Source organism: Muntiacus reevesi, chromosome X (genome assembly GCF_963930625.1).
Source record: "Muntiacus reevesi chromosome X, mMunRee1.1, whole genome shotgun sequence".
Taxonomy (NCBI): Eukaryota; Metazoa; Chordata; class Mammalia; order Artiodactyla; family Cervidae; genus Muntiacus; species Muntiacus reevesi.
Genome location: NC_089271.1, coordinates 147,017,225 through 147,042,359, shown reverse-complemented (window position 1 = coordinate 147,042,359; position 25,135 = coordinate 147,017,225). Strand labels below are relative to the sequence as shown.

Below are 25,135 nucleotides of genomic sequence, written 5' to 3'. Positions count from 1 at the left end.
TTTGGAACTAAACTTGCAGTCTCTCTGAGGTATATCTGTACATCCTTTATGAGTGTATAATTTAACAGCACAATTTCCCAGGGCAGCTTTGCAAAACAGGAGAAAGGAATTTTAAAGGCTGTCAGGTGCCTTTGCCATCTGTGGCTTCGTATTTGGATAACAATATTTGTGTTTTGCCAACAGATGTGCAGCTTAAAGTACTCAGGAGAATGGCCTTTGAATAGGCAGATCCCGCCCCCCCAGCTGCTGGGCCTGGGGGCCTGACTGCCCCTCCCTTGGGCCCCGAGCGACCCCTACAGACATCTGATGCAGGCCCTGTAGCCAGAAGGGACAACTGTGTCTGGCATGTTGCTTTTCCCAGCGGGTCATGAACTTCTGGAGCAGGGACCCCACATGACTCCTCGGGGCTTTCCCCTGCAGACTCCAGCGCCCAGCATGAGTGACCAGTGGCACCCTCCCTGGGTCTCCTGGGAACCGCAAGGGACAGTCTTTCTGGCTCACCATGCAGCTTTGGGGCACACGTTTGTGTGTGCCCACTCCCTGGACCTGGTGTCTCAGCTCACTCTGCAGGCTTGGACTGCTCCTTTACCTGTCTGGTGGCTCTGGTTTGGGAGGGCAGGATGCTCTGGCTAATCAACCTTTCTGAGTCTCAGCAATTCAAACCCTTGTTTTGTTTTTGTCCTGGATGGATTATGACACCCACTACTACGAAGAAAAGAAAAGGAATCTGGTATTGTAGGAGGTGGTATGTGGTGTCGTTAATTGTTTGATTTTTAAGCTTTTTTTAATTTTGCAGTGAGTTCTTTGAATAAATAATTGCGAGAGCTTATCACATAGAAGGCATATGTGTTATCCTTGGTACATTCTGAATTATCTGGATTTATTTTTGTCTCTTGAATTCATTTATACACAATTCAAAGGCTGCCTCTTTAGCCTACAGAAATAGGAAGAAAGAAGCTCAGAATTAATTGCATTTTCCAGTAGCTTGAGTCATAGTGATTATGATAAGTTGGTGAAAAAGCTGTGTAGCAGGTAAACTTCACATATGATTTATCATGAATACATTTTGTATTTGTTTACTTCTAAGTATTCAATACCTTTTTTGTGTTAAAAGAATCTCCTACTCTTTGTATCTTGGGTTTGAAGCAGGTGAATCCTAGCTTCTACTTTATTTTTTTTCCTAGCTTCTACTTTAAAAAGCCTAAAGGTTGAGTTGGAGGCTTGTGGTGTCCCCTTGTGTGCCCTGAAGTCTAGAGGGAGGCTGTCCATGGCTACTGTTGTGGCTCCATAAGTATCTGGGATCCAGGGCCCCTCAGTCTTTTTTCCTCCATCACCCTGTGCAGATGACTTCCACCCTCAAGTTTGCCCATGGTCACAAGATGGCAGTTGCAGCTCTAGCCATTGCATCTTGCTTTCCAGGGAAGGAGGATGAAGGCATGGGGGAAAGGGAAAAGGAAATTTCTGGCTCACCCTCCAGTCCCATTCAGTAGTTTCCATTTCTATCTCTGTGTCCCTCTTTTTTTTTTCTGAGGAAGAATCAGTAGCTTCAGTAACAGTTGTTTCTTTCTCACTCATGGGTTTGGGTGGGATTCAGATCTTTTCTCAAGCCTGTTCCACAGCCCAAGAGGGAGAAGCAACTGCCAGGGATGGTCTCTTCTTAAGCCAATGTCAGGAGCCCAGGAAGAGTGAATGGTCACACAAAGGCCTTTTAAAGTCTCTTCCTAATCAATATTGTGAAAATGACTATACTACCCAAAGCAGTCTACAGATTTAATGCAATCCCAGCAAACTACCAATGGTATTTTCCACAGACAACAACAACAAAAAAATTCACCATTCATATGAAACACAAAACACCCCGAATAGCCAAAGCAATCTTGAGAAAGAAAGGAGCTGACTGAATCAACCTTCTTAACTTCATACTATCCTACAAGGCTACAGTCATGGAGACAGTTATGTTACTGGCACAAAAAGAGAAATACAGACCCAATGGAACAAGATAGAAAGCCCAGAAATACACCCACACACCTGTGAACACCTTACCTTTGACAAAGGAGGCAAGAATCTACAATGGAGAAAAGACAGCCTCTTCAATAAGTGGTGCTGGGAAAATTGGACAGCCACATGTAAAAGAATGAAACTGGAACCAACTTCAACTTCTTAATAACCTTTCACAAAAACAAACTCGAGATGTATTAAAAACCTAACTGTAAGGGCAGAAGCTATAAAGCTCTTAGAGGAAAACATAGGCAGTACACTCATTGACAGAAATACAGCAAGATCCTCTTTGACCCACCTCCTAGAGTGATGGAAATAAAAACAAAAATAAACAAATGGGACCTAATTAAACTTAAAATGTCTTGCACAGCAAAACTGTAAGCAGGGTAAAAAGACAACACTCAGAATGTGAGAAAATAATAGCAAATGAAACAACTGACAAAGGGTTAATGTCCAAAATATATAAGCAGTTCATACAGCTCAGTATCAGAAAAACAAACAAGCCAGTCAAAATATGGGCAGAAGGAGGACTTCCCTTGTGGCCCAGTGGCTAAGACTCCATGCTTCAGTGCAGGGGGTCTAGGTTCAATATCTGGTTAGGAAAAAGTGTGAAAGTGTTAGTCACTCAGTCGTGTCTGCCTCCTTGCGACCCCATGGACTGGATCCCACCAGACTGCTCTGTCCATGGGATTCTCCAGGCAAGAATTCTGGAGTGGGTTGCTGTTTCCTTCTCCAGGGAATCGTCCCAACCTAGGAATTGAACCCAGGTCTCCTGCATTATAGGCATATTCAGGGAACTAGAACCCATATGCCACAACTAAGACCCAGTGCAGACAAATAAATAAATTTAGTTTAAATGGGCAGAAGACCTAAACAGACATTTCTCCAAAGAAGACGGACAGATGGCCAAGTAAACATGAAAAGATGGTTAACGTCACTAATATAGAAATGCAGATTGAAACTACAATGAGGTATCACCTCACACCAGTCAGAATGGCCATCATCCAGAAATGTGTACAAACAATAAATGCTGGAGAGGAAGTGGAGAAAGGGGAACCCTCTTGCACTTTTGGTGGGAATATAAATCGGTAGAGCCACTTTGGAGAACAGTACAGAGAGTCCTTTAAAAAAAACTAGGAATAAAACTTCCATATGACCCAGCAATCCCACCACTGGGCATATAACCCGAGAAAACCATAATTGAAAAAGACACATGTACCCCAGTGTTCATCACAGCAGTATTTACAATAGCCAGGACATGGAAGCAACCTAGATGTCCATTGACAGATGAGTGGATAAAAAAGCTTTGGTACATATATACAGTGGAATATTACTCAGCCATGAAAAATAATGCATTTGAGTCAGTTCTGTCTGATGAAGTCGATGAACCTAGAGCCTGAAGTATATCAGAACGAGAAAGACAGAGTTTGTATATTAACGCATATATATGGAGTCTAGAAAAAAAGTGTTGATGAAGTATCTGCAGGGGAGGAATGGAGACGTAGACCTAGAGAACAGACTTGTGAACACAGTGGGAGAAGGAGAGAGTGGGATGAATGGAGAAAGCATCACCATATATGCACTACCGTGTGTAAAATAGATAACTGGTGAGAAGTTGCTGTATAACACAGGGAGCCCCGCCTGATGCTCTGAGATGATCTCGAGGGGTGGGTGGGACGGGTGAAGAGGAAGGAGGCTCAAGAGGAGATTGGGATACGTATTATCACGGCTGGTTGTCGTATGGCGGAAACCAACACAACCTTGTGATTTGCCTCCAAGTAACTAAGAAAAATGAAGTCTCTGCCTCCTGAGTCTTGTCGGTGAAGCCAGGTGTGTATGAGCACGTGCAGAGCCTGTTGGCAGGGAGGTGTGCTCTGCCCACAGTCCACTGGGCGAGAGCAGAAGATTCAAACAGGCAGCATGTTCTGCTATGTTCTCTCCTCTCCCGGGACGCCGTCCCAGCTCTTTAAGAAGCAGGGAGATAGCTTTCTTTAACAGAGCACAGGGTCCTGTGAGGAGAGCATACAGAGGACCTGTGTGTTGGGGGCCAGCTGGCAGTGCCTGCCGTGGGGGACAGATAATTCCTTTCCCTTGGTCTTCTGAAGCTTGGGGGTGGCCCTGAGACCCAGCCTTGGCCAAACCCATTCTGCCCTCCAGGACTCTGATTTTTGAATCTTGGTTCCCTGACCAGGGATTGAACCTGGGCCTTCAGCAGTGAAAGCCTGGATTCCTAAGCCCTGGACCACCAAGGACCTCACCAACATGACCTCTTGTCTTCGAAGAGACTCAGACTCTCGAAAGACAGTGAGAAAGAAGTCACGGTAACAGCCCGTGCAGTGGGAAGGCAGTGACTGATGTCTGATGATGGAGTCGTGGTGCTGCCCAGGGTGGAGGTCCAGACCAGGTGGTCCCCGCAGTAACACCTGGGCTGTGTTTTCAGTCAGGCAGCTGCTGCCAGGGGCTGAGTTTTCTAGTCTTCTCTGCATTTCCAGCTTCTTCTGCAGAACTCATTTGAGACTGGAGCTAGCTAGAGGTGGTTTCTGTTGCTTGCAACTGGTACCTTGACACTTTCAGTTTTATCTTGAGTAGGCTGGATAAACAGGGGCTTTTGGAGCCATGTCACTTTAGGATTAAATCCCAGCTCACTCACCTACTAGCTCTCAGGTTCCATTTTCCTCCTTGAGCCTCAGTGTTACCTTTATTTAAATTCTGCTTCTGTGACGACAGCTGAGCCTTCACTGATAGTGGGTGTAAAGCAGTGACTGGGAAAGTATCCTGGCCTGAGCTTTTTGATGGACTGTGTATCATTTGGGCAGTGGGTTAACAACCCAGGAGTACTATGAATAGCTCTATGAATAGTACTATGAACGGGCCCCTCTGGGCAGGGAGTGAGAAAGGACTGGAAGCCCTGTGGGGGCTCACTGTTAGCAGGCTGTTGGCAGACCCTGGCCTCTGGCAAAGCACAGTGGTACTTGACAACCAGAGGCTGTTTTCTGAACGGAGGGATGGTGCAGTGCAATTTCTCGGGATCCTGGCAAGTCGAAAGTCTTTAAAGAAAACAGTTAAGCCGCAGCTCACCCTCCAATGAATCTTCCTAGGGTTAATGCCTCCCACTGGGCAGTGGGAGCAGTGATCATCATGAGTGCCCCGGGACCAACTGTTAAATTTCCTTCTCATTCTAGACTTGAGTGTGACGATTCTTATTGCTAATTTAGTACCAGTCCACTCATGAGCAAAAACTATGAACAGGAAGCTTTTACAGAAGAGAGACAGGTGGCCAATGAAGATAGGAAAAGAGTTTTGCCTTGGTGATAATCAGAAACACGCATGGAAACAAGCACATGCTATTTTTACCTACCAGATTCGTAAAGATTCAAAGGCTGGGTAGAAAGAAAAGACCTAGTGCCAGCGAATGTTGGGCTCAGCTCCACTCCATCTCTGTCAGCCTAGGTTGGCCTGCACATGTGGTCAGGTGCATGCCTTGCCTCTGGACGTATTTGGATCCACTATCGAGCAGGCAGCCTACACACATGGTTCACAACTCAGGAAGTGGGAGCTCTCTGGTGATGTTTGGTCTCTCAGTGTCCCTGCCACCACCTGGGCCCCTCTGCAGGGAATGACTGTCTCCAGGGGCTTCTTTGTGTCCTTTGAGGTGTTCTATACACAGACACGTATTTTTAAACCTACATTGATTTCCCTGCACCTGCTTGGGTCATCATAGCTAAGGTGTAGTTTTGCCCATTTTGTCTACATTCCTAAGTTCACTAGCAAGAAGCTGTGCTTAGCTTTTCATCAACCTCTGCAACATCCATATTTGTCTCCTTTTTTCTTCTGCTATTGTTGTTTTTGTTCCTTTTCTTTTTCCTTAGTAACCTGTGGGTTTTACTGGTCTTTGAAAAAGTGAACTTGTGGGCTTTGTTGTCCTGTTTGACGTGTATATCTGCTTTCCAGTCCATTGAGTGGTGTAAAATTTTATTCTATCTTCTACTTTCTTGCAGTACAGTCTCTAGTTTTCTTTTTCTCACTTGTTAAGTCTAAACTTAGCTTACTGGTTTTCAGCTTTTCGAACATAAGCATTTAAAGCTGATCCTCAAACAATTTCAGCTGCATTGAGCCAGTTTCAGTGTATCTCATCTCCACTGAAAGTCAGCTTGAAGGGTTTTTTCAAAAATTTCCTCTTATGATACCTCTTTGACCCACAAATCATTTAGAAATGTGTGTGTGTGTGTGTGTTTTAATTTCCAAATACATGGCTTTGTGGGTTTTTTCCTAGTTGCTATTTTTAAAAGTCCAGTTCTGGCTGAATGGCACCATGCTCCAAGACTGTGATCTCTGGGGCATCCACCTCATGGCTTGTGGAGAAGTGAAGGACCGGATGAGCATGGGCTGTTGGTGGGGAACAGAAGCCAGAGGAAGCTCGTCTCCTTCATCTCATCCATTATGAAAGTGTCCTCTCTTCTTACTCTTGTTCTACTTTTGTTCACTACTGGGGAGCATGTGTCACAAAGTCCAGTTTGCTTATTTTACCTTTATTATTTAAGACCAAATTTTAAGCTTTAGAAACTGTTTTGTCTTCCTGGTAAATCAAGCTGTTTGGTGTTATGAAGTGAACCTCTTGGTAATTAGTAGTGCTTTTGCCGTGACTGTTGCTTCATCTGATAGTAATGGTGCTACACCACCTGTGTTTTCGGTCAGCACAGCTGCATTGAATTTTCCCCTTTTTTGTGTCTTTATGGATTAGATGTAGCTCATGAAAATGGCAAATAGCTGGATTAAAAAAAATTCATTCTGTCTGTTACATCCATTAACATCTGTTTAATTACTAATGAATTTAGATTTGTCTATACCATTTTATTTTGTGCATTCTGTTTTTCCCACATTTCCTGTTTTTTTTTTTTTTTCTCCTTTCTTGCCTTCGGCTGGATTAAGTTGTTTTTTTTTTTTTTTTTATCATCTTAAGATACACGTAACATAAACTTTACCATCTCCCCATTTGTAAACCGCTGCACCACCATCTCTGCGAATGAGTTTTAGTTGGTGTCAGGCAGTGTACATAGTGCTATACTCTGCTTTCCCCTTTATCATTTAACAATAGAACTTAAGCATCTCCATTGTTATGAACTAAAGTTTGTGTGTCCCCACAGATTCGTATGTTGATGCCCTAACCCTCAATGGGAGGATGTTTGGAGTGGGGCCTTTGGGAGGTGACTAGGATTAGATGAGGTCATGAGGCTGGGACCCACTGGGATCAGTGCCTTTATAAGATGAGACACCACAGAGCCCATTCTCTGCCATTTGCCATGAGGTGGACACAGTGAGAAAGCAGCCATCTGCAAGCCAGGAAAAGGGCCCTCAGCAAGGAATCTCCCAGAACCTCGATTTTGGACTTATGCATCCAGAACTGTGAGCAATAAATTTCTGTTGTTCATGCCACTCAGTCTGTGGTATTTCACATGGCAGCCTGAGCTGAGACACTTTTGTTAAGAAAAACAGGGAACATCCCTTGCAAGCTCACTTAGATTCCATCACAAATGTAGCAAATCTTTCTCAGCTCCCTGTCCCTTATCTCTGGACGCTTTGCTGCTTCTCCATGTGAGACTTTCCACAAGAGTAGTTTCTGTTCGTAAGCTTCATGTTCCCCTTGGTCAGGTCCTGGGATCACATCCGCATTCAGTCCTTTCACTCCACACACACACACAAACTGGGGTGGAGGGGGTGGTTCTAGACCAGCTGCTGTCTGCCTGCCTGACCAGGATCCACTCCTGGAATCTTCCCACTGGACCCACACTGTCCTTAACCTGTGCCCTCCAAATGAGAACATACCAGGCTCACCATGTATCTTAGTAGCCTCTCCATGGCCTGTGAAAATTTGCATTTCCTTCTGGCAGCTCTTCGCTGGCAGAAAGGGGCGTTCAACCAGGTCATGCCCTTTGGCTCTTGTCTCTTCATCCCCTCCTGCTTCCCTGGGCTCTGTGGCCTCTCTCCTAGTATCCTATGTGATAATTCAGTTGTCTTTTGCTGCACGTGTCTCCTATCAGGTGAAGCCACTGGGGGTGGGGGCTGCATCTTCTTGCCTACCACAGCCTCCCCTGGCGTCCTTGGGGTGGTATGTGTTCCTCTTCTTGTCTGTGAGTGACCTTCGTAAGTCGTCAGAGCTCTGGGAAGAAGGCAGTTAGCAGCAAGGGATATAGCTCTTTGTTTTACCCCTTGAGCTGAGACATTTCAGTAGATTTTTCTGCGTTCCCATACATACAGTCAGTCTCCCTCAGCCTTCAGGTGCACGTGAAACACTGGAACCGGAAACAGCTCGGGTATGCTCAAGTGCCCCGGAGTTCTTGTCCCACCAAAGACCCATTTCAGAGGTGTGGTTCTCTCAGCCAGACCAGCTTGGTCGTGGGGAGCTGTGTGTTCGAGCAGAGTAGTCTCTGTGAGTGTAGCCAAGTCTGAGTGTGTCTCTGGGAAAGGAACTGAAGTGGAATTGGGTGTTATCAACACACACCTGTCTCTGTTAGCTCCAGGAAGCTCTGTCTTCCAGAAGGGGGTCCCACGAATCCTAGAGGCGTTTTCAGAGATCTAAAGTTGACTGAGCAAGTTCTCCGACACCCAAGTGCTGTTCCATCCCCTCCTGCCTCAGTGGCAGTCACCTCGGGAGCCTCAGGTCACCTGCAGATCAGTCCACAGGTGAACCTTGGGGTTTCAGCTGACATCCCATTAGGTGGCGAGAGAGCACTGTATGAACAAAATTGAACTTGTTTTTCCTTGTGTGAGAGAGAGGTTCACGGGGTGGGTGTGTGTGTGAGAGAGAGAGAGAGAGAAAGGCTCACAGGGTGTGTGTGTGTGAGAGAGAGAGAAAGGCTTACAGGGTGGGTGGGTATGTGTGTGAGAGAGAGAGAAAGAGAGAAAGGCTCACAGTGTATGTGTGAGAGAGAGAGAGAAAGGCTTACAGGGTATGTGTGTGTGTGTGTGTAAGGCTCACAGGGTGTGTGCGTGTGTAAGGCTCACAGGGTGTGTGTGTAAGAGAGAAAGCTTACAAGGTAGGTGGATGGGTGGGTGTGTGAGAGAGAGAAAGGCTCACAGTGTATGTGTATGTGAAAGAGAGAGAAAGGCTTACAGGGTGTGTGTGTGTGCATGTGTAAGGCTCACGGTACGTGTGTGTGTGTTCATCAGATTTTACCGTGTGTGTGTGTGTGTGTGTGTAAGGCTCACAGGGTGTGTGTGTGTATGTGTGCATGTGTGTGTATGTTCAGCAGATTGGACCACGCAAAGGCACATAGGGTCCTGGCCCTTTTTTCTCCCTTCCCTTCTCATCCCACTGCCCACCCTCCCGCTCCGCCCCCCACTCCAGAAAGAAGGTGGATCGACCAGAAGGCGGGCAGGTGAGACCCCGGGTCGTCTGGTCTCTGTTGTGGTGGAAGGCAGCCCCGGTTCCACCACCTGGGAACGGGCCTTGCCAGCTCTGCTCCGCTCTTTGTCTCTCCCACCTCTCTGCCCTTGCCTCCTGGCCGCCCTGGCCTGGTTCAAGCCTTCCAACTCTCCCTAACATCTCTCCTGGCCCCACGGGGTCTAGTGTCAGACCTCACTCCACTGCTGGACCCCCAGAGTGGGGCCCCATCCTCTGCTGGCATCATGGCCCCTCACCTGATTCCTGCCTCTTTCAGCCATGTTTTTCCAGCCGTGAAGAGCTGCACTTAGCTGCCTGGCCTTTGTCCAAGCTCCCCTGCTGCCCCTCCTCCTCTGCCAGGTGCTCGAAGATGTGAAGACATGCCCCCTTGGGGTCAGATCTCTCCTCTCGAGCTACAGCTTCCTGCAGGTCCCTCCCCACCGGAGGACAGTGTTGACTGTCCCACCCCGCACACCCTTGGCAGGAAGAGGAACAGAAGTGTGTCGCCCACAGTCATGAGCCAGTCTATGAGGAACATCGGCTGTGATGCTTGAACTCCTCAAGTCCCCATGGCAAGCCTGCTTGCCCTCTGGACACCCCCCTCCATCGAGAACTTGGTGCCAGGCTCACAGGCTTTGTCTGGCTGTTCCCGACCATCTCATCCCACAGATAACTTAAGCAGGCACATAGTAGGCTCAGAGGGTAAAGAAGCCGCCTGCAGTGCAGGAGACCTGGGTTTGATCCCTGGGTCGGGAAGATCCCCTGGAGGAGGGCATGGCAACCCACTTCAGTATTCTGGCCTGGAGAATTCCATGGACAGAGGAGCCTGGCAGGCTATAGTCCACAGGGCCGCCAAGAGTTGGACACGACTGAGTGACTAACAGTAACAGAGGGTCCTCCTGGTGCTTGGCTCTCAACTTTTGATCATCTCCAATGACCTCAGCCACCCACCACCAAGGTCACAGTCTGCACTTCATCATGTCCCTGGAGATTGCCCCACCCTTGGAGTGCTAGCACACAGCTCCCCTGGTGACAAAGACTTCCTGGAATCTGTCCGTTTTCCCTCCTTTCGTGAATCCTGCCCATCACTGTACAAACGTCTTTTCCAATTTCCCAGCTTCAACAAGCACTCCCGCCTTAGCTTCTTCCCAGTTCTCTGTTCCCTCTTTGCCTAAGCTTTTCATGACTTGTCTACTGAATATTCCCCTTTCCTACCTCCCAGTTTTGCTCCACCCCTAGTGGATGTTTGCCTTACCTGGGCCAGTGGGAATTTCTCCCAACAAGCTTGTTCTCTCCTGGAATCCTCTTCCTGCATCTCTTCAGGGGTCCCACCCTAACCCTAACTCTCTACTGGTGCAGAGTCACTGGCTTCATTTGGTTTTCTTACTTCACATCTGAGCCGCCCCATCTTAGAAGTTTGATGAGAGACTCTGACTGGAGTCACTGAAAATGCTTTATGATTTTTTTTCATAGTTGCCCTTTCTGCTTGAACCATGGTTGGTACACTACATCTGATGGTCAAATTTGGCCCACCTCCTGTTTTTGTAAAGAAAATTTTCTTGCAGCCCAGCCCTCCTCCTTCCTGTATGCATTGTCTGAGGCTACTCTCCCACTTCACTGGCAAGTTGAGTGCCTCCTGTAAAGCAAAAAATGCTTGCTGTGTGGCCCTTGGCAGACAAAAATGCCCTAAGCCCTGCACGGAGGTATGGCCATGTGTCGCTGTTTGGCTCATCAGACCCCGCCCCTCCCCAAGGGAGCAGGGCCAGCTCCCCGGCCACAGTGGCTGCTCTGCTGTGGCCAGGGCTGCCCTCTGCAAGGTGGCAGATGCAGTGCTATCTGCCCTGCACCACCTTGGCAGCAGAATTTGGAATATTGTTCCCGGCTAACTAGATTCAAACCTGTTTCTCCCGCCCTCTGGCCCAACTAATAAGTCTTTCATTCCCCCCAATTTTTGTTACTGGGGTAAAATACACTTGAAAAAAAATTACCATTGAAGTGTAAAGAAAGAAAGAAAAGTCGCTCAGGCATGCCCGACTCTTTGCGACCCCATAGACTGTAGCCTACCAGGCTCCTCTGTCCATGGAATTTTTCAGGCAAGAGTACTGGAGTGGCTGGCCATTTCCTTCTCCAGGGGATTTTCCCGACCCAAGGATCGAACCCAGGTCTCCTGCATTGCAGGCAGATGCTTTACCATCTGAGCCACCATGGAAGCCCCCATTTAAGTGTACAGTTCTGTTGTATTAAGTATATTCATACTGTACAAACATTACCACCTTCCATCTTGCAGGAGCTGTTTAATCCAGTCCTGTTCTGCATAAATCAGCTTGAGTTGGTCTCTGTTGCTTACCACCAATAATCTGGACAGATCCACCTGATTGTCTTTCTCCTGCCTCGCTCCTCTTTGTCTCCTTTGCTGACTCTTTCTCCTTGTCACAGGGCCAGATAACGGGAGGGATATTGTCCACACTCATATCTAAGGGACCCTTACTTGCTCGCTGGCCTCTTCAGACCTCCGTGCTGAGGACTATGAGATCTCTGTCTCTAGCCTCAAGCCCTCGAAGGTGAAATGCCTCAACGTGGAAAACGTAAAATACAGAAGTCAGAGTCCTGGATCTCCAGCACTCCACTGGCACACACATGCCCTCCCCTGATGGCACCTAGACCAACCAGTGTCCCCTGCTTAGACTCTGCAGTAGCCCCCACAGTAGTCAAGGGGGTGACCATGCAGATCCACAGAAGGAGTGCAGTCTGCAGGCCACCCCCATCTGCCGGCCCCTTTGGGCTTGGCCTTGGCCTTAGTCTCAGCTATGAGAGCTTCCTTACCCAGTCAGGCTGATCCCAGGGCCGTGGGTGGGTGATGGAGGGAGCAGGTACCAAACCCCTGCTCTGCCATCACTGCCCAAGGTTCCAGAGCTTTCTGGAGCCTGCATTGCACTTCAACTTCTTCCCCTGCCCCGGTCTGCTTGCTCTTCCTTCTGTGCATGGGTGTCAGTCCCTAAGAAACATGTAGCATCCCACAGTGAGTGCACCTGCAGCACCTCTTGTCTCCCTTCCACTCATCCTGCCCCACACTCTGTCTTCCATGAATGACGAGCCTCTTCAGACCGTTTCTCTGATCATGTCACTCCTCTGAGAAAACCCTCTGAGGGCTTCTCATCCCTCACAGAATAAAATCTCATCTATTCCTGGACAGGCAGCCTATATCATGCTCAGGGCTTAGAAGAACCATGCTTGGTTTAATGCTCCACTGCGACCAGCTCCAACGTCTCCATTTTTGAAGAAGTCCTGCATTCTTATTTGATACTGGGTCCTGCAAACGAGGTAGCCAGGCCTGCCTCATGTTGAGCTCCTTTTTTCAGCCTTGCTCACTTGGCTTCAGCCCATCATTCTTGCGTTTCCTGGAACGTGCCAGATTGTTCCTGGAGTTGGGGCCTTGGCTCTTCCTAGTCCCTAAGCCTGGACCCCTCTTTACATGATCCCTTGAGGCCCTGAAGAATTCTTTATCCTTTATGTTCAGGACATTGACCACCATCCCTCTCACTGATGGGTTTTTTTTTTTCTTTAATTTCTTTTTTTTGGAAGCATGGTGTGTTATTTCAGCCTGCAGATGCAGCTCACCTTTGTCTCAGGTTAGTTCTCTTATATATCTTTGATGGCGTCTATGTGCCATTTGGGGTTCCCTACTGCAGGGACACGAATTATCCTTATGTTGGATTATCTTTGTCTCTCTTCCAATGCTGTTAGTGTCACTCTAATTGGTTTTGCTTTTATCTCTTTCATCTGCATACAGTGTTTGTCTGACTGAATTTTCAGCTATGCATATTCTGTTTCTGGCTGTTTTTAAATGTATTGATTAGTTCCATAATGGCGCATCTTGGTCTGCAGTTTGTTTCCCTAGGTTGGGAATTTGCCCTTTCATCTTACTGTGTTTTATCTTCTCATCTTTGAACTCTTATTGAGAATATGTTCTTATAAAATTGTGAGGAATTTCCTTCTCTTCCTTTTGTGTATTTGCTACTTGGTGAAAGTTTGCCTTTCCTGAGCCATCTTCCTCCCTGTCTCTCTTCTCTCTCTTTTTTTAGCTTTTGGCCATAAAATGTTTCTAGAGGTACCATGTGGTTTTTTGTCAACTTGGCTCAGGCTTTGATGACTCCGTCCAGTTGTTCTGTTGGCTTTGCTACAGAGGGGAGTTCTGACTGTCTCCTCCTGGTCCGCTGGCATGCCCATCTCAGTGTTTTCCCCTCTGGGCTGTCGTGAACTTGTCTCTTGTGGTCAGAACCAAGTTGCACAACCAGGAGAACTGCAGGCAGGGGGACTCTTCAGCTACATCTGGAGTCACTAGCTTAGAAACAGTGTTCAGTGTTTTATGTCACGACTTGCTCTAGCCCCTTGAAGGACATGCGTGCCATTCCTGGAAGGCGGCACCCCAGGCTCCCGCTGGTTCCCTGAGAGCTGGGTGGCCCCAAGCACAGGTGCCTCCTGCAGGTCTGGCCTGGCCTGCTGGCTACTAGACCTGGGACATACGTGTGCTTGTGTCTGGTTCACACTGTCACCCTGCAGAGACCAGCACACCCCTATAAAGCAATTCTATTCCAATGCAAAAGGAATTTTCAAGAGGGAGAGATGCCTCCCCAGTTCCTCCGTTCCAGCTTAATGGAGGAGAGGTCTCGGGGCTCTTGTGAGCTCCCCGAAATGGCTTCCAGGGGTGGAGCAGCCCCGCGGCTATTTTGTTCTCTGGAGCCCTTTCCTCAGCTGCCAGGTTGTGGCATGTGCTGCATGTGACATTACATCCCTTGCCTTGGCGGAATGAAATCTGCCCTTCCCACTCCTCGCTGTCTGTGTGTTTCCCCATCTTCTCCGGGATCAGGAGAGAGCAGGTCCGTGGGAGGTTGGAAACCACCATTTGGACTGGATGCTCTCATCTGCAGTGACTTGATTGTGTCATGTGCCTGCTGATGCAGGGTCCCCGGAAGCATGTCCCAGCCCCCGCCATCCTCTGTTGTCTTCATCTCTTCCCAGGTGCGGATTCCAGGCGACTCCCCACCAGCGGGTTGGAAGTCAGTCTTCCATTGTATTTTCTACCCCGTTAGTGCTTGTACACAGGGCCACCGCTGACTTACTGATGTGTGTCTTCTCACTTTTTCTCCGGTCCCCAGAGTTGTTTCAGGGAGCGAGATTGAGTCCCTGCTGGTGACCCACGGAAACCCCGCAGCCTGCTGGCGCCCTTACCCTACAGGCTTCTTGGCTCTTCCATCTGCCACGGGCAGACCGTGCTTTTCAGCCAGCCTGGCTCCAGGTCCCCCTGTTGTGACCCTGAAGATTTCCTTGGGCTCTGCTGGTGGGAGGGGGGCGGTTCCTGTCTCAGACCCACCCCCCCCCCACCTGGCAGGTCCTTCCTTGGCGTCACTCATGGTGCCTCAGCCATGGGTGTCACCCCTTCTTTTTGTCTTTTGTTGCTCCTTTTCTTCAGCGGCTCCTGTGTCGTCATCAAGAAGCAAGGCTGTTAGATCTGCAGCTGTGGGGTGACCTACACTAGTGAGAGGAAAACAAATGGTATTGGGAGAAAAACTGCAGCAGACGAGAGCTGTGGGAGTCTGTTGCTGGGAACCAGAGAGGCAGGCGCAACCTGAGTGTCTGTGCACACGGGCCATGGGGACCTGAAGCTGGATATTTGGCAAGGGGGCCCCACAGGCCAGCTTTGCCCTGATGAGTGTCCGTCTGTTTGTGGGAGGACTTGACATGAGTAGTCTGCAGCACAGACGTGCACAGGGGCCTGGAGACATGGTGGGAGAGAAGTAGCTAGATGTGAAGGCTGGGAAGAGACAAAATAACAAAAATGTCAGTCATAAGACTTGAGTTCTGGGTTTCCTCTCATTCTTAATGCGTTTATCCAGCCCCTCTGCTGGGAACGGTGGGTAGTGAAGCCACCCAGCTTGGCTTTAGTCATGGTCCACAAATTTACCAGCTTCTCACACAGGACCTGATCCTTCCCACCCCAAGCAAGCCACACCACCTTCCAGAGCTCTCCCCTGGCTCCTGGTATCTCCTCTCTGACAACACTCATCAAAAGCTCTTTAAAAGCTTGTTTGTACCGGGAGAAAGAGAAGAAACGGATGTAGGTAGAAAGCATGTCTTGTTGCCGGAGCGTCCACTACGGAGTGAATTAAGTGGTGACGTGAAACACTCCTCCCTACTCCCAGTGTCTTGGTTGTGACAACTGTGTTCAAAGTTTGCCCCTCCCTGCTGGGCATTCCAGAGTAGAAGCCATTTCTGCCACCCAGCTTTATTCCTATCGAGTTCTAGAACATTTTCATCACCCCTAGAGGAAGCCACATGGAAGACAGCCTGACGTTTCCTCAACAGGTTACACGTGGAATGCCCGTGTGACCCAGAAATTCCACTCTAGGTATAGACCCAAGTGAATCGAAAATATACACCTGTGCAAAAACTTGTACACAAATATCCACAGCAGCTAAAAGGTAGAAGCAACCCGGATGTCTATCAACAGATGAATGGATGAACACAGCGTGGTGTGTCTATACAGTGGAATGTTATTCAGCATAGAAAGGGAGGAAGTTCTAATACATGCCACAACGTGAAAGAACCTTGAACACATTATGCTGAGTGAAAGGAGCCTGTCACAGAAAGCCATATATTGTATGATTCCATTTATATGAAAGGTCCAAGCAGATCTATAGAGACATAAAGGAGATTAGTGGTTGCCAGGGTCTTGGGAGTAAAGGGCGCTGGGGAAGTACCTGCTTAGTGGGTGTGAGGTTTCCTCGGGGGGGTGGGGGGGGGTGTGACGAAATGTTCCGAAACTAAATGGTGGTGATGCTTGCACAACATTGTGAATGTACTAAGTGCTGCTAATGGTAAATTTTGTATAATGGGTTTTACCACAATTAAAAAAAAATTGATCAAACGCCCTCAGAATATTTAACCAACAACCTTCAACTTGGCTACATGCCTAGTCATTAAACTTCTTGGACTAAATTCCTTTCTGATTGTCATGGTTACCATGTTCTGGGCTTCGGAGATTTCATTTGGGTCAGCGTGGTCCAGTCCACCATGTGTCCCCGTAGGTCCCCACACTCACCTCTTTCTCTTGAATGGGACAGCAGAGCTACTTGGCAGAGCATCGGAAAACCTACCGTAACGATTTAGGGTAATTGGTGAATCGGCTATCATTTTAGTGGGTTCTTAGGAAAATTAAGGTCGAAGTCACATACCATGACATTCACCCATTTAAAGGATGCAGTGGTATTTAGTACATTTGTAATGTACATTCTAATGGGAAAGATTGTAGGCAGAAGGAAAAGGGGGTATCAGAGGATGAGATGGTTAGACAGCATCACCTACTCAATGGACATGAGTTTGAGCAAACTCCGGGGGATAGTGGAGGACAGAGGAGCCTGGCGTGCTGTAGTCCATGGGGTCACAGTCAGACACGACTTAGGGACTGAACAACAGCAACAAATGTGCAGCCATTGCCTCTATCTAGTTTCAGAATGTTTGTATCACTCCCCCCCAAAAATCCCTGTGTTCATTAGGAGTCATTCTCTATTACCTACCTCATCTGGCCCCTGGCAGTGAATATCCTACTTGCAGTCTCTGGATTTTCCTATTTCTGGATATTTCATATACATGAAATCTCATAATATTTGTTCTTTTGTGTCTGGCTTACTTCACTTAGCATTAACAGCTTCAGTTCATAATCCATCCATACTGTACCAGGTGTCAGAGTTTCCTTCTTTTTTTTTTTTTTTTTTTCCCCTTTTGGCCACCATGGGGCTTGTGGAATCTTTGTTTCCTGAGCAGGGATTGAACTCTGGCTCTTGGCAGTCAGAGTGCCTAGTCCTAAGCACTTGACCGGTAGGGAATTCTCGAGTTTCCTTCTTTTTAAAGCTGAATGACATTCCGTCATATGGACGGACAACATTTTGTTTCTGCATTTTTATCTGTCCATGGACACTTGGGGTGCTTTTTGGGACCTTCTGGCTGCTGTGATGTGTGCTGTTAGGAACATTGTCATCCACGGACTCTTGTTTGAGTCCCCGTTCTCAACTCTTTGGCGTCCATACCTTGGAGTGGAATCTCTGGGTCATGTGGGAACTCCACGTTTACCTTTTTGAGGAACTGCCTGACTATTCTCCACAGTGGCAGTGTTTTTTCAAACTTGCTTATCTTTCCCACATGTGGTGGTCTCGTGCTGTGACAATGAGACTTATCATATGGCACTGACTGCCTTCATTTGGGGAGGGTTCTATCTTTGGGTAGCACAAACTGTGTTTTGTACAGCTTTTCAAAGCATAGTTTCTTGCATCTTCTAAAAACTGGGGTATTAAAAATACACTGAGTTCAGAACAGGGCCACTAAACTTTAGGTTCCACTGCTGAAACCTTCAAGCAGAACCTCGTCCCTCCTCCTGCTCCACAGAAACCCCTGAGACCATCTTGCAGTGCCAGTTTGATTGCTCTCAGATCTTTAAAGGGGCAAAAGTTGGCGACTCACAGTGGTGATGCCTTGATGATTTGTGCAGAGAAGCCTCCTGGATCCTGAGATGCTGCAGCTCGTACTGGAGGGAGAAAGAATTGGAAGCCCCAAGGAGTGACTCTTCAAGATAGAAGCAGCCTCTGCCTGGAGGCCTGTTCTCGCCTCGGATCCCAGACTATTGACATGGGGAAGTAGCCACCCCCTCGTCCTTCTGGTTTGTGGCTTCGTAGTGATGCTTGGGCTCCTGAATGGACTCCACTGGGTGGCTGACTGGAAATGAAAGGTGCTGAGACACGCATCTCCCAAGATGGGGCTGACGCAAGCGTGACTGAAATTAGGAAATGTCAGGATGTCACTGGGGCTCTGGAAGTGTCCTAGAGCTCACTCTGGGGGAGCCTGATTCCACTTCAAGGGAAGAATACCTTTTCAGCTGCAGCCTTCACCTGGCTTTGTGGTCTGTCTGTCTTTAATCTGAAATCCTTGGGGGTTGAGTAGTCCCACCTAAGTGGCCATGGTCTGATCAGTGCAGGTGTCCGATGTCAGTGATTGCACCCCTGGAATTCACAGGAGTCATGGATCCAAAGAGTGCCTGGTACTGTGTCCCAAGGCTGCCTCCCGCATGATTACTGGAGGTTCCTTTCATTAGGAAAATACAGTCAGTTCTCGCCATCAGACCCCTTGGGATACAGTGATTTGGACTGAAGTCAGGATTCCTGCAACTCTTTTTCCTTTGCTAGATCAAGGCAAGGATTTGATCTAATGTTTTTTTGTTTCACCGACATAATTAGCAAATGATTTTATTTACACAAGAGCCTCCTCTCAGTCTTTGTAGACGTTTAAGATTTGTGTAGCCCTTCTGCTTCAATGTGATACTTGTATTTCCTCCCCAAATCATGTGTTCTGCTAATCACACATTGAAAAACAGAAGTTATTATGGGAAAAACTGGATTGGGGTAGACCATGAGAAACCTGTGTGATTTGGTAATCAGAGTTCACAAAACCAGTAGCCATTGTGGTTAAAGGAGCACCAGGGCTCACTGAAGGCTTTGTTGGCATTTGCAAGTGGCATCAACATCAGCTAACTGGTTTTTGCCATGACCCCCAGATTGGTGCCTCCTTCCCTGCATTGCACAGGTTAGTTTTTCCATTGATATTAAAAGCTGGGTCCTGGGCAAGGCTGCCTTTGGCAGTGATTTTTTTTTTTTTTAACACAGGGAAACATGTCAACACTTTTTCTTTCACACTTGTAGCTGTAGCATGTAGAGCATAATGCTATTGAAAATGTTGTGGTGCTTTGAGCCACTAAAAAAGGCACTTCTGCAAGGTTTCCAGTCTTTTAATATATTCACGTGAAGTGAAGGCATCCTCTTTAGTTGTGAGACAGCTTGGGTGAAATAGCTTCGAAATCTTGGTGTCAGGCAGCACAGTTTCCAGTCATGTTGCCATCACCTCCACCTCTGCGGACATGCTGCCCCTGTGCCCTGGTCAGGCACGCCATCACCCTCCTGAGGCCTGAAGGCTGACTCTGCTCCAAGCATCCATCTGGGGCAGTTGGAGCCCTCGAGGACTTCAGCATCACCTCCCTGGCTGCCTTCAGATTAGTGAGCCAGTCCAGGCTGGCGTGGCGCTCCTGGGTGGCCCATGTCTTCAGTCACCGGCCCTTTTTCTGCCCAAGCCGCAGCCCATTCCGAAGAGTCCATGCCCGCTGCTACGTGGGATGCCCCTCTGTTTCCAGGCCTTTCCTCGTGGCCTCAGGAGGCGCTGCTGTCTGCTTTTCCCTGTCCCCGGCTCTTCTGCTGGCCGGCCGCGGGGCGCCTGCCAGAGTCCTCACTGAACAGGACTCCCTTCCTCCCTTCCCAGCCTCTTTAGCCTACGTATTCCTTAGTCTCTGGCCAGTTTGTGCATATTGGTCAACCTTTGTAAGCACTGTCTTCTATAACATCTTCTGGAAGTCGTTCAGTCCAGCAGTTTTGGTAGTTTCAACCAGAGGAGTCTGCAGGTCTCTCTGCCTCACTTCGGGGAGCCGATCCATGGACCTGCACCCCAAGTATGACCATCCTCTGTGGCCACACACTCTCCGTCGCTGTAGGTGTCACTCTCGGCTTTCCTGGGCCCTTGGTGGCTGCTCCGGCACCCTCTCCTGCCAATCCCAGGTCCCAGGTGCCCATAGCCAGCATGTCCTGTCTGCCTCTTTGAAGCTGATGGCCAGGGGGTGTCATCGTCCCTTGGCACACAGTTTCTGAGTAGGGGGACGACAGGAAAGAGGACATGTGTGCTGTCTGGGGCACTGCAGGGAGCAGGAAAGGCCTCTCAGAAGTCGAGAGCCAGGGTGACACACGGGGCTTACCCCGACTCATTCATTCCTCCAGGGAGGGGCGTCCCAGTGGTGGCAGGATAGAGCTGTTGCTGGGGTCACCCAGGCCCACCTGGTCTGCCTTGCCTGGAGCACTCATCATCAGCCCTGAAGACCTGCTGTGTCTGGCCTGCCTCTGGCCTGGGACAGAGGACAGGGTCACCCATGGCTACCTCCTCTCATCTGCTCCCCCAAACGGGGAGCACTTGAAGCCTAGAGAATGAGTCTGGTTCTACCCTGGCCTCCCCGCCCCGAACTGAGGCTGGCTCTGGGAAAGGGCCATCGACGAGCACGTGTCATCTCAGACATGACCTCAGACAGGTGACCTTGTCTGGTTATCTCTGCTTTTCTTTTGACCTATAACACTGAAGAGTTGATCAGGTGGATACCCGCAAGTCTCAAATGGATGAACTTAAGAGCTAGGTGCTCAGTTCTCACGGTCCTCTCCAGGGCGGTGTGTATGCACGTGCACATGCACACAGAGATACACAGTCTGATGAAAGGGGGATGAAAAGAGGACTGTTTGGTTTCTTTGAAACTGTGTTTTAACAAATCCCATAACCCTCATGCTGGGAGGCCTCGAGTGTTTGCCTGGCCTCCCTCCTTCAGGTTACCCTACCACCATGCAGGCAGCTGAGCCAGGAGTAACTCACTTGGATTACCTGTTTAGCACCCTTTTTGCCTTCACTTTGCACCCAGCAGAATGGCTTCGAGGCTTCTTTGTGGACTTTTATTTGTTTTCAGTAGCGGTCAGAAAATCTAAGTACCAAACCACCTCTGTGCCTGTCAGTCCACAGAATTGAAAATCACCATATTTTCTTAGTGGCTTCAAGTAATTTCAATTTGAAAGAGCCAGGATGTCATAGATAGTTAAAGGCTGTCTTATTCCCATCTTTGGTGCTATTAAAAACTCATTTTTCAAACACTTAGAAACACGTGAAAGGGCAAATTTTACGTTATGTCTATGTGATCGTAATAAAAATCTTGCAAAGCCCACACAATTCCTTTAGGCCAAGTCACAGTCTGGGCACAGGGGTCTCCCCACTTGGTAGCCGAAGAATTCTCTCCTCCCCTCCTTGAGCTTCTTTTTAGTTGTTCCTTTGTGTTGAAGTGGAGACAGCTTATAACGCGGTGTTAGCTGCTCCTGCAGTTCCTCCTTGCAGGGCTGGCTGTTGCTCCACCCTGCTGCTGGCCCAGGTTTCCCCGTCCTCAGTTGGTGGCACTTGTCCCTATACTGGCCAACTGTGTTGCTCCACCTCCTGGTCACGTCCCAAGTCCCCACCAGCCTCACCTGAGACCGTGCCTCAAGAGCCCCTGGAGCGGTCTGCCCTGCCCTGGGCATCGCCCCCTGAGGAATTGCCATCCCCTACCCTAGATCATCAAAGTAACGCTGCTGCGGGGCTGCTGTGTCATGGAGTTTAGCAGGCCTTAGAGTCCCCCAGGCCACCTGCTGCTCTCTGGGGTCTCCTGCAGGCTACTCTCCACACAGCAGCTGGAGGAATCCCATCACACCCAGAATCAAACCCGACACAGCTCCATGACCTCCCCTTGAGGCCTCCCTGCTGCCCAGAACCTTCTTCCCCATAAGACCCTTGAGACACTCCCTCACTTTCTGTCTTTCCCTCCTTCCCCCCCACCAACATCACCAAGCAGGTTCTTTTCTTAGCTGAAATCTAAACAGTTCATGCTTTTGGACCTTCACTTTCCCCAGCACAGGCTGCCCTAGGACCTGAGCCAGCCTGCTTCCCCTCCATGGATGCTAGACGTGTTCTAGTCTCTTCCCTTCTGTCTTCATTTTCTTTTTGGTTATGTTAACTTTTACGTGATTCAGAAAATGAAATTCTGGTCCACACACCTGGCGAGTTCGGGCCCTGTGCCAGTCCTCACCTCAGTCCTGCCTACCCCATGCCAGACTAGTTCCGTGCATTTCTGCCCTCTGCTTCCTAAAGTCTCCTCCATTTCTCCCCTGGAGGGTGGCCTACCGTGGACCGTGAGCCCTCACAGTGGTTCCTGGGGGTCCCACCCCAGGGTTCAGGCTTCCTGACTCTCCGTAGTGTGCACATGTCAGTGTTGGCCCAGTAGGTCTCGGGTGGTGGCTGTCTGGCTTGGCCGCAGTCTTGGGCCAGTAAAAAGAATGCTATCGCCAATAGCATTATGCTCAAATGCAGAATGTTGTTTTGCGTTTCCGTGGGTATGTCTTCCTGGTAAATTTCCAGAAGGACTGGCCCTAGATGGCATTGACACCCTTGCTGGTACCTAAGGGGCATTCCTGGGGCACGTGGTTCATGCCAAAGCTCATCGTAGTTACAGTATCCGCAAACGCACATGAGGGCTCTGAAGAAGCCATACTTGGCCATCGGGGCCACGTTTTGCTGTGACCTGGGACTGTCTGGTTTTCCGACACAGAGCTAAGCCTAGGCTCACCCTCGAGCTCTGCTAGAGACAGCCAGGATAGGTCGGATGGTGGGGTGTGCTCTTTCCATGCCCTGTTTCCTCAGGCCCAACCTGTGAGTTCCTGGTGCGAGCTCACCTCTGGGGACTGAGCCATGTCATTCAAGTCTTGTGGCCAGGGCAGGCCATGGTGCCTTGGTGGTGGTCTCCAGGACATGGCCAGCAAGGGAAGTCACTTGGGGTGGGCTGTTGTGAGCTGCACGAATCCAGGGGCTCTAGGGATGAGATCTGGAATACAGATGAGTCTGACTTTTTTCCAGGATGAGCTTCTGAGAGAGGGCTTTGCAGGTGACTGTGGGCTCTGTGAGCCCACAGTTCTGGTTTCCGGGCCTCCCTGGCCCAAGTGATGCTCTTGCTCTGTTGGCCCAGCCAAGAGAGCAGCATGGCCAGACTGATTCTGGAGTCTGGAGCCTCACAGTAACCATTGTCCAAGGAGATAAGGAGGAGGCCCTACCAGGCGGGACCCACACATAGGGGAGGAGCTGGTTTGTCAGCACGGAGGAATGGGGATGCACCCGCCCTGGAATCAGGCACGTCCCAGTGCCAAAGCCTCGCTTTGTCAGGAGAGTCTGGTGAGAAAGACTCCCCCAGCAGGGAACTGCTCCTCTTCTTACATGAGAACCCTGGGCAGCAGTGTCTGGTTGCCCCATCCCACTGTTTAGACAATGCCTTTGTGACTCTTCTCTGTCTAGGGTGTTGGTACCCACCTTGGTTGTCAAGATGAGGAGACTGAGGCACGGGACGTTGAAGTCAGTTGTGCAGATCCATGTTTGGAAATGGCAAAAAGTCATGATTTGGGCTCGGTGTGGCTTACTCCAAATCTGCAAATTTTTCCTCAGCACTGCACTCGGCACCCAGGGGCAGTGTTGGGCTCTTCCCATCATCAAGGTGTACTGTGTGGTTTTCATTGAACACCCGTTTGAGAAAACCCCAAACACAAAAGCTTAGAGTAACACTCAGGCTAGGCCCTGGGAAAGAGGAGCCCCCTCCTTTTTGGTGAGTAGGTCCCTCTCCAACAGGCGAGAGAGTCTCTCGTCATCCGTCCAACCCAGAGGCCCTAGCTCATAACACTGAGAAGCCATCTGGGCAAGCCTGCTAGGGCTGGGCCTCAGGGTGTAGGGTGCTGCGGGCCATCACTGTTAGCAGCCCTGGGCTCTCAAGTCATCTGTAAAGGGGAAGGGCATCTCGATCTGGGGGACACTGGCAGGACAGCCCCTCTCCTGGGGCACTGCCCGTGTCTGGGTACCCCAGACCTGCTGGCGCCCACTTTTTTCTGCACACCAGTTTGTTCCCTGTGATAATTACATCCTTGTTTAACACTTCAGGGAAGAAAAGTCCGAAGAGCAGGATCTCCAGGGCCTGAAGGACAAACCTTTGAAGTTCAAAAAGGTGAAGAAGGATAAGAAAGAAGACAAAGAGGGCAAGCATGAGCCCCTGCAGCCAGCAGCCCACCACTCTGCCGAGCCCGCAGAGGCCGGCAAAGCAGAGACCTCAGAAGGGTCAGGCTCGGCCCCAGCCGTGCCAGAAGCTTCTGCGTCCCCCAAGCAGCGGCGCTCCATCATTCGCGACCGGGGCCCCATGTACGATGACCCCACTCTGCCCGAAGGTTGGACCCGAAAGCTTAAGCAAAGGAAATCTGGCCGCTCTGCTGGGAAGTATGATGTGTACTTGATCAAGTAAGTGAGGGTGATTCCTGTCTCTCCAGAGCAGGGAGGGCTAGTGGTGGGGGAGTGGGGGGGATAGTCAGGAACTACCGCTAAGAAACTGATGGGGACCCCTTGGAGTGTTAGCTCCTTGCGGCTCATGGATCAAGAAAGTGTGTGTGCCTAACCCCACTTCGAGTCTGGTCTTGAGTAGTGACCACTGCTGGTGGGGTGCAACCAGGTATGCTTGGAATGACCACCTGGGGAGGTCACTGCCCTGAGGGAGATGTCCATCAGGGCCTTGTCTGGAGGAAGAATAGCACTGGGGATGCAGAGTTTCGCCACATATACTCTGCTGTTGGTTTCCCAGCAGGGGGGGCTGTCCTCAGAACCTGGGAACCTCTTCTTTGTGGGAGAGTCCTTCTGTGCCAATACTTCATGAGCCCTGAGAAATACGAATTCATAGGGTTCAGTCTGTTGTGTGAGGCATGCTGGGAAAGGGGGGCTGTCTGATACAGCCTAGAGAGAGCCCCAGATGGGCTCGGAGTGCCTTTCTCACTGTCCCTCTGGCCTTTGTCCAGCTGTGGGCTGGTGGTCGAGTGTTACCTGTTGAAACAGAGTCACTTCTGAGCCTGATCTTTAGAGGACGAGTGTGACTACGTTCGTTTCACTTGTCCCCCTTAGATGACTCCAGACAGGTTAGCCATTTTCAAAAGTCACTCATAGACAGTCTCATTTAATTCCAGTAACTCAGATAAAGGTGAGCAAAGCATCATCCTACTGGCGAATGAGGAAACTGATTCCTGGAGAGTT

The 25,135-nt window shown here is 49.4% G+C and overlaps 1 protein-coding gene across 1 annotated transcript in view; it reads left to right on the top strand.

The window, feature by feature from the left end:
- Window positions 1-25,135, top strand: part of MECP2 (methyl-CpG binding protein 2) — a 56,662-nt gene that overhangs the window by 24,573 nt on the left and 6,954 nt on the right. The window contains exon 2 of the mRNA XM_065914840.1: window positions 24,005-24,355. Within this exon, the coding sequence (XP_065770912.1) occupies window positions 24,005-24,355 (351 nt within the window). The remainder of the gene's footprint in view (window positions 1-24,004; window positions 24,356-25,135) is intronic.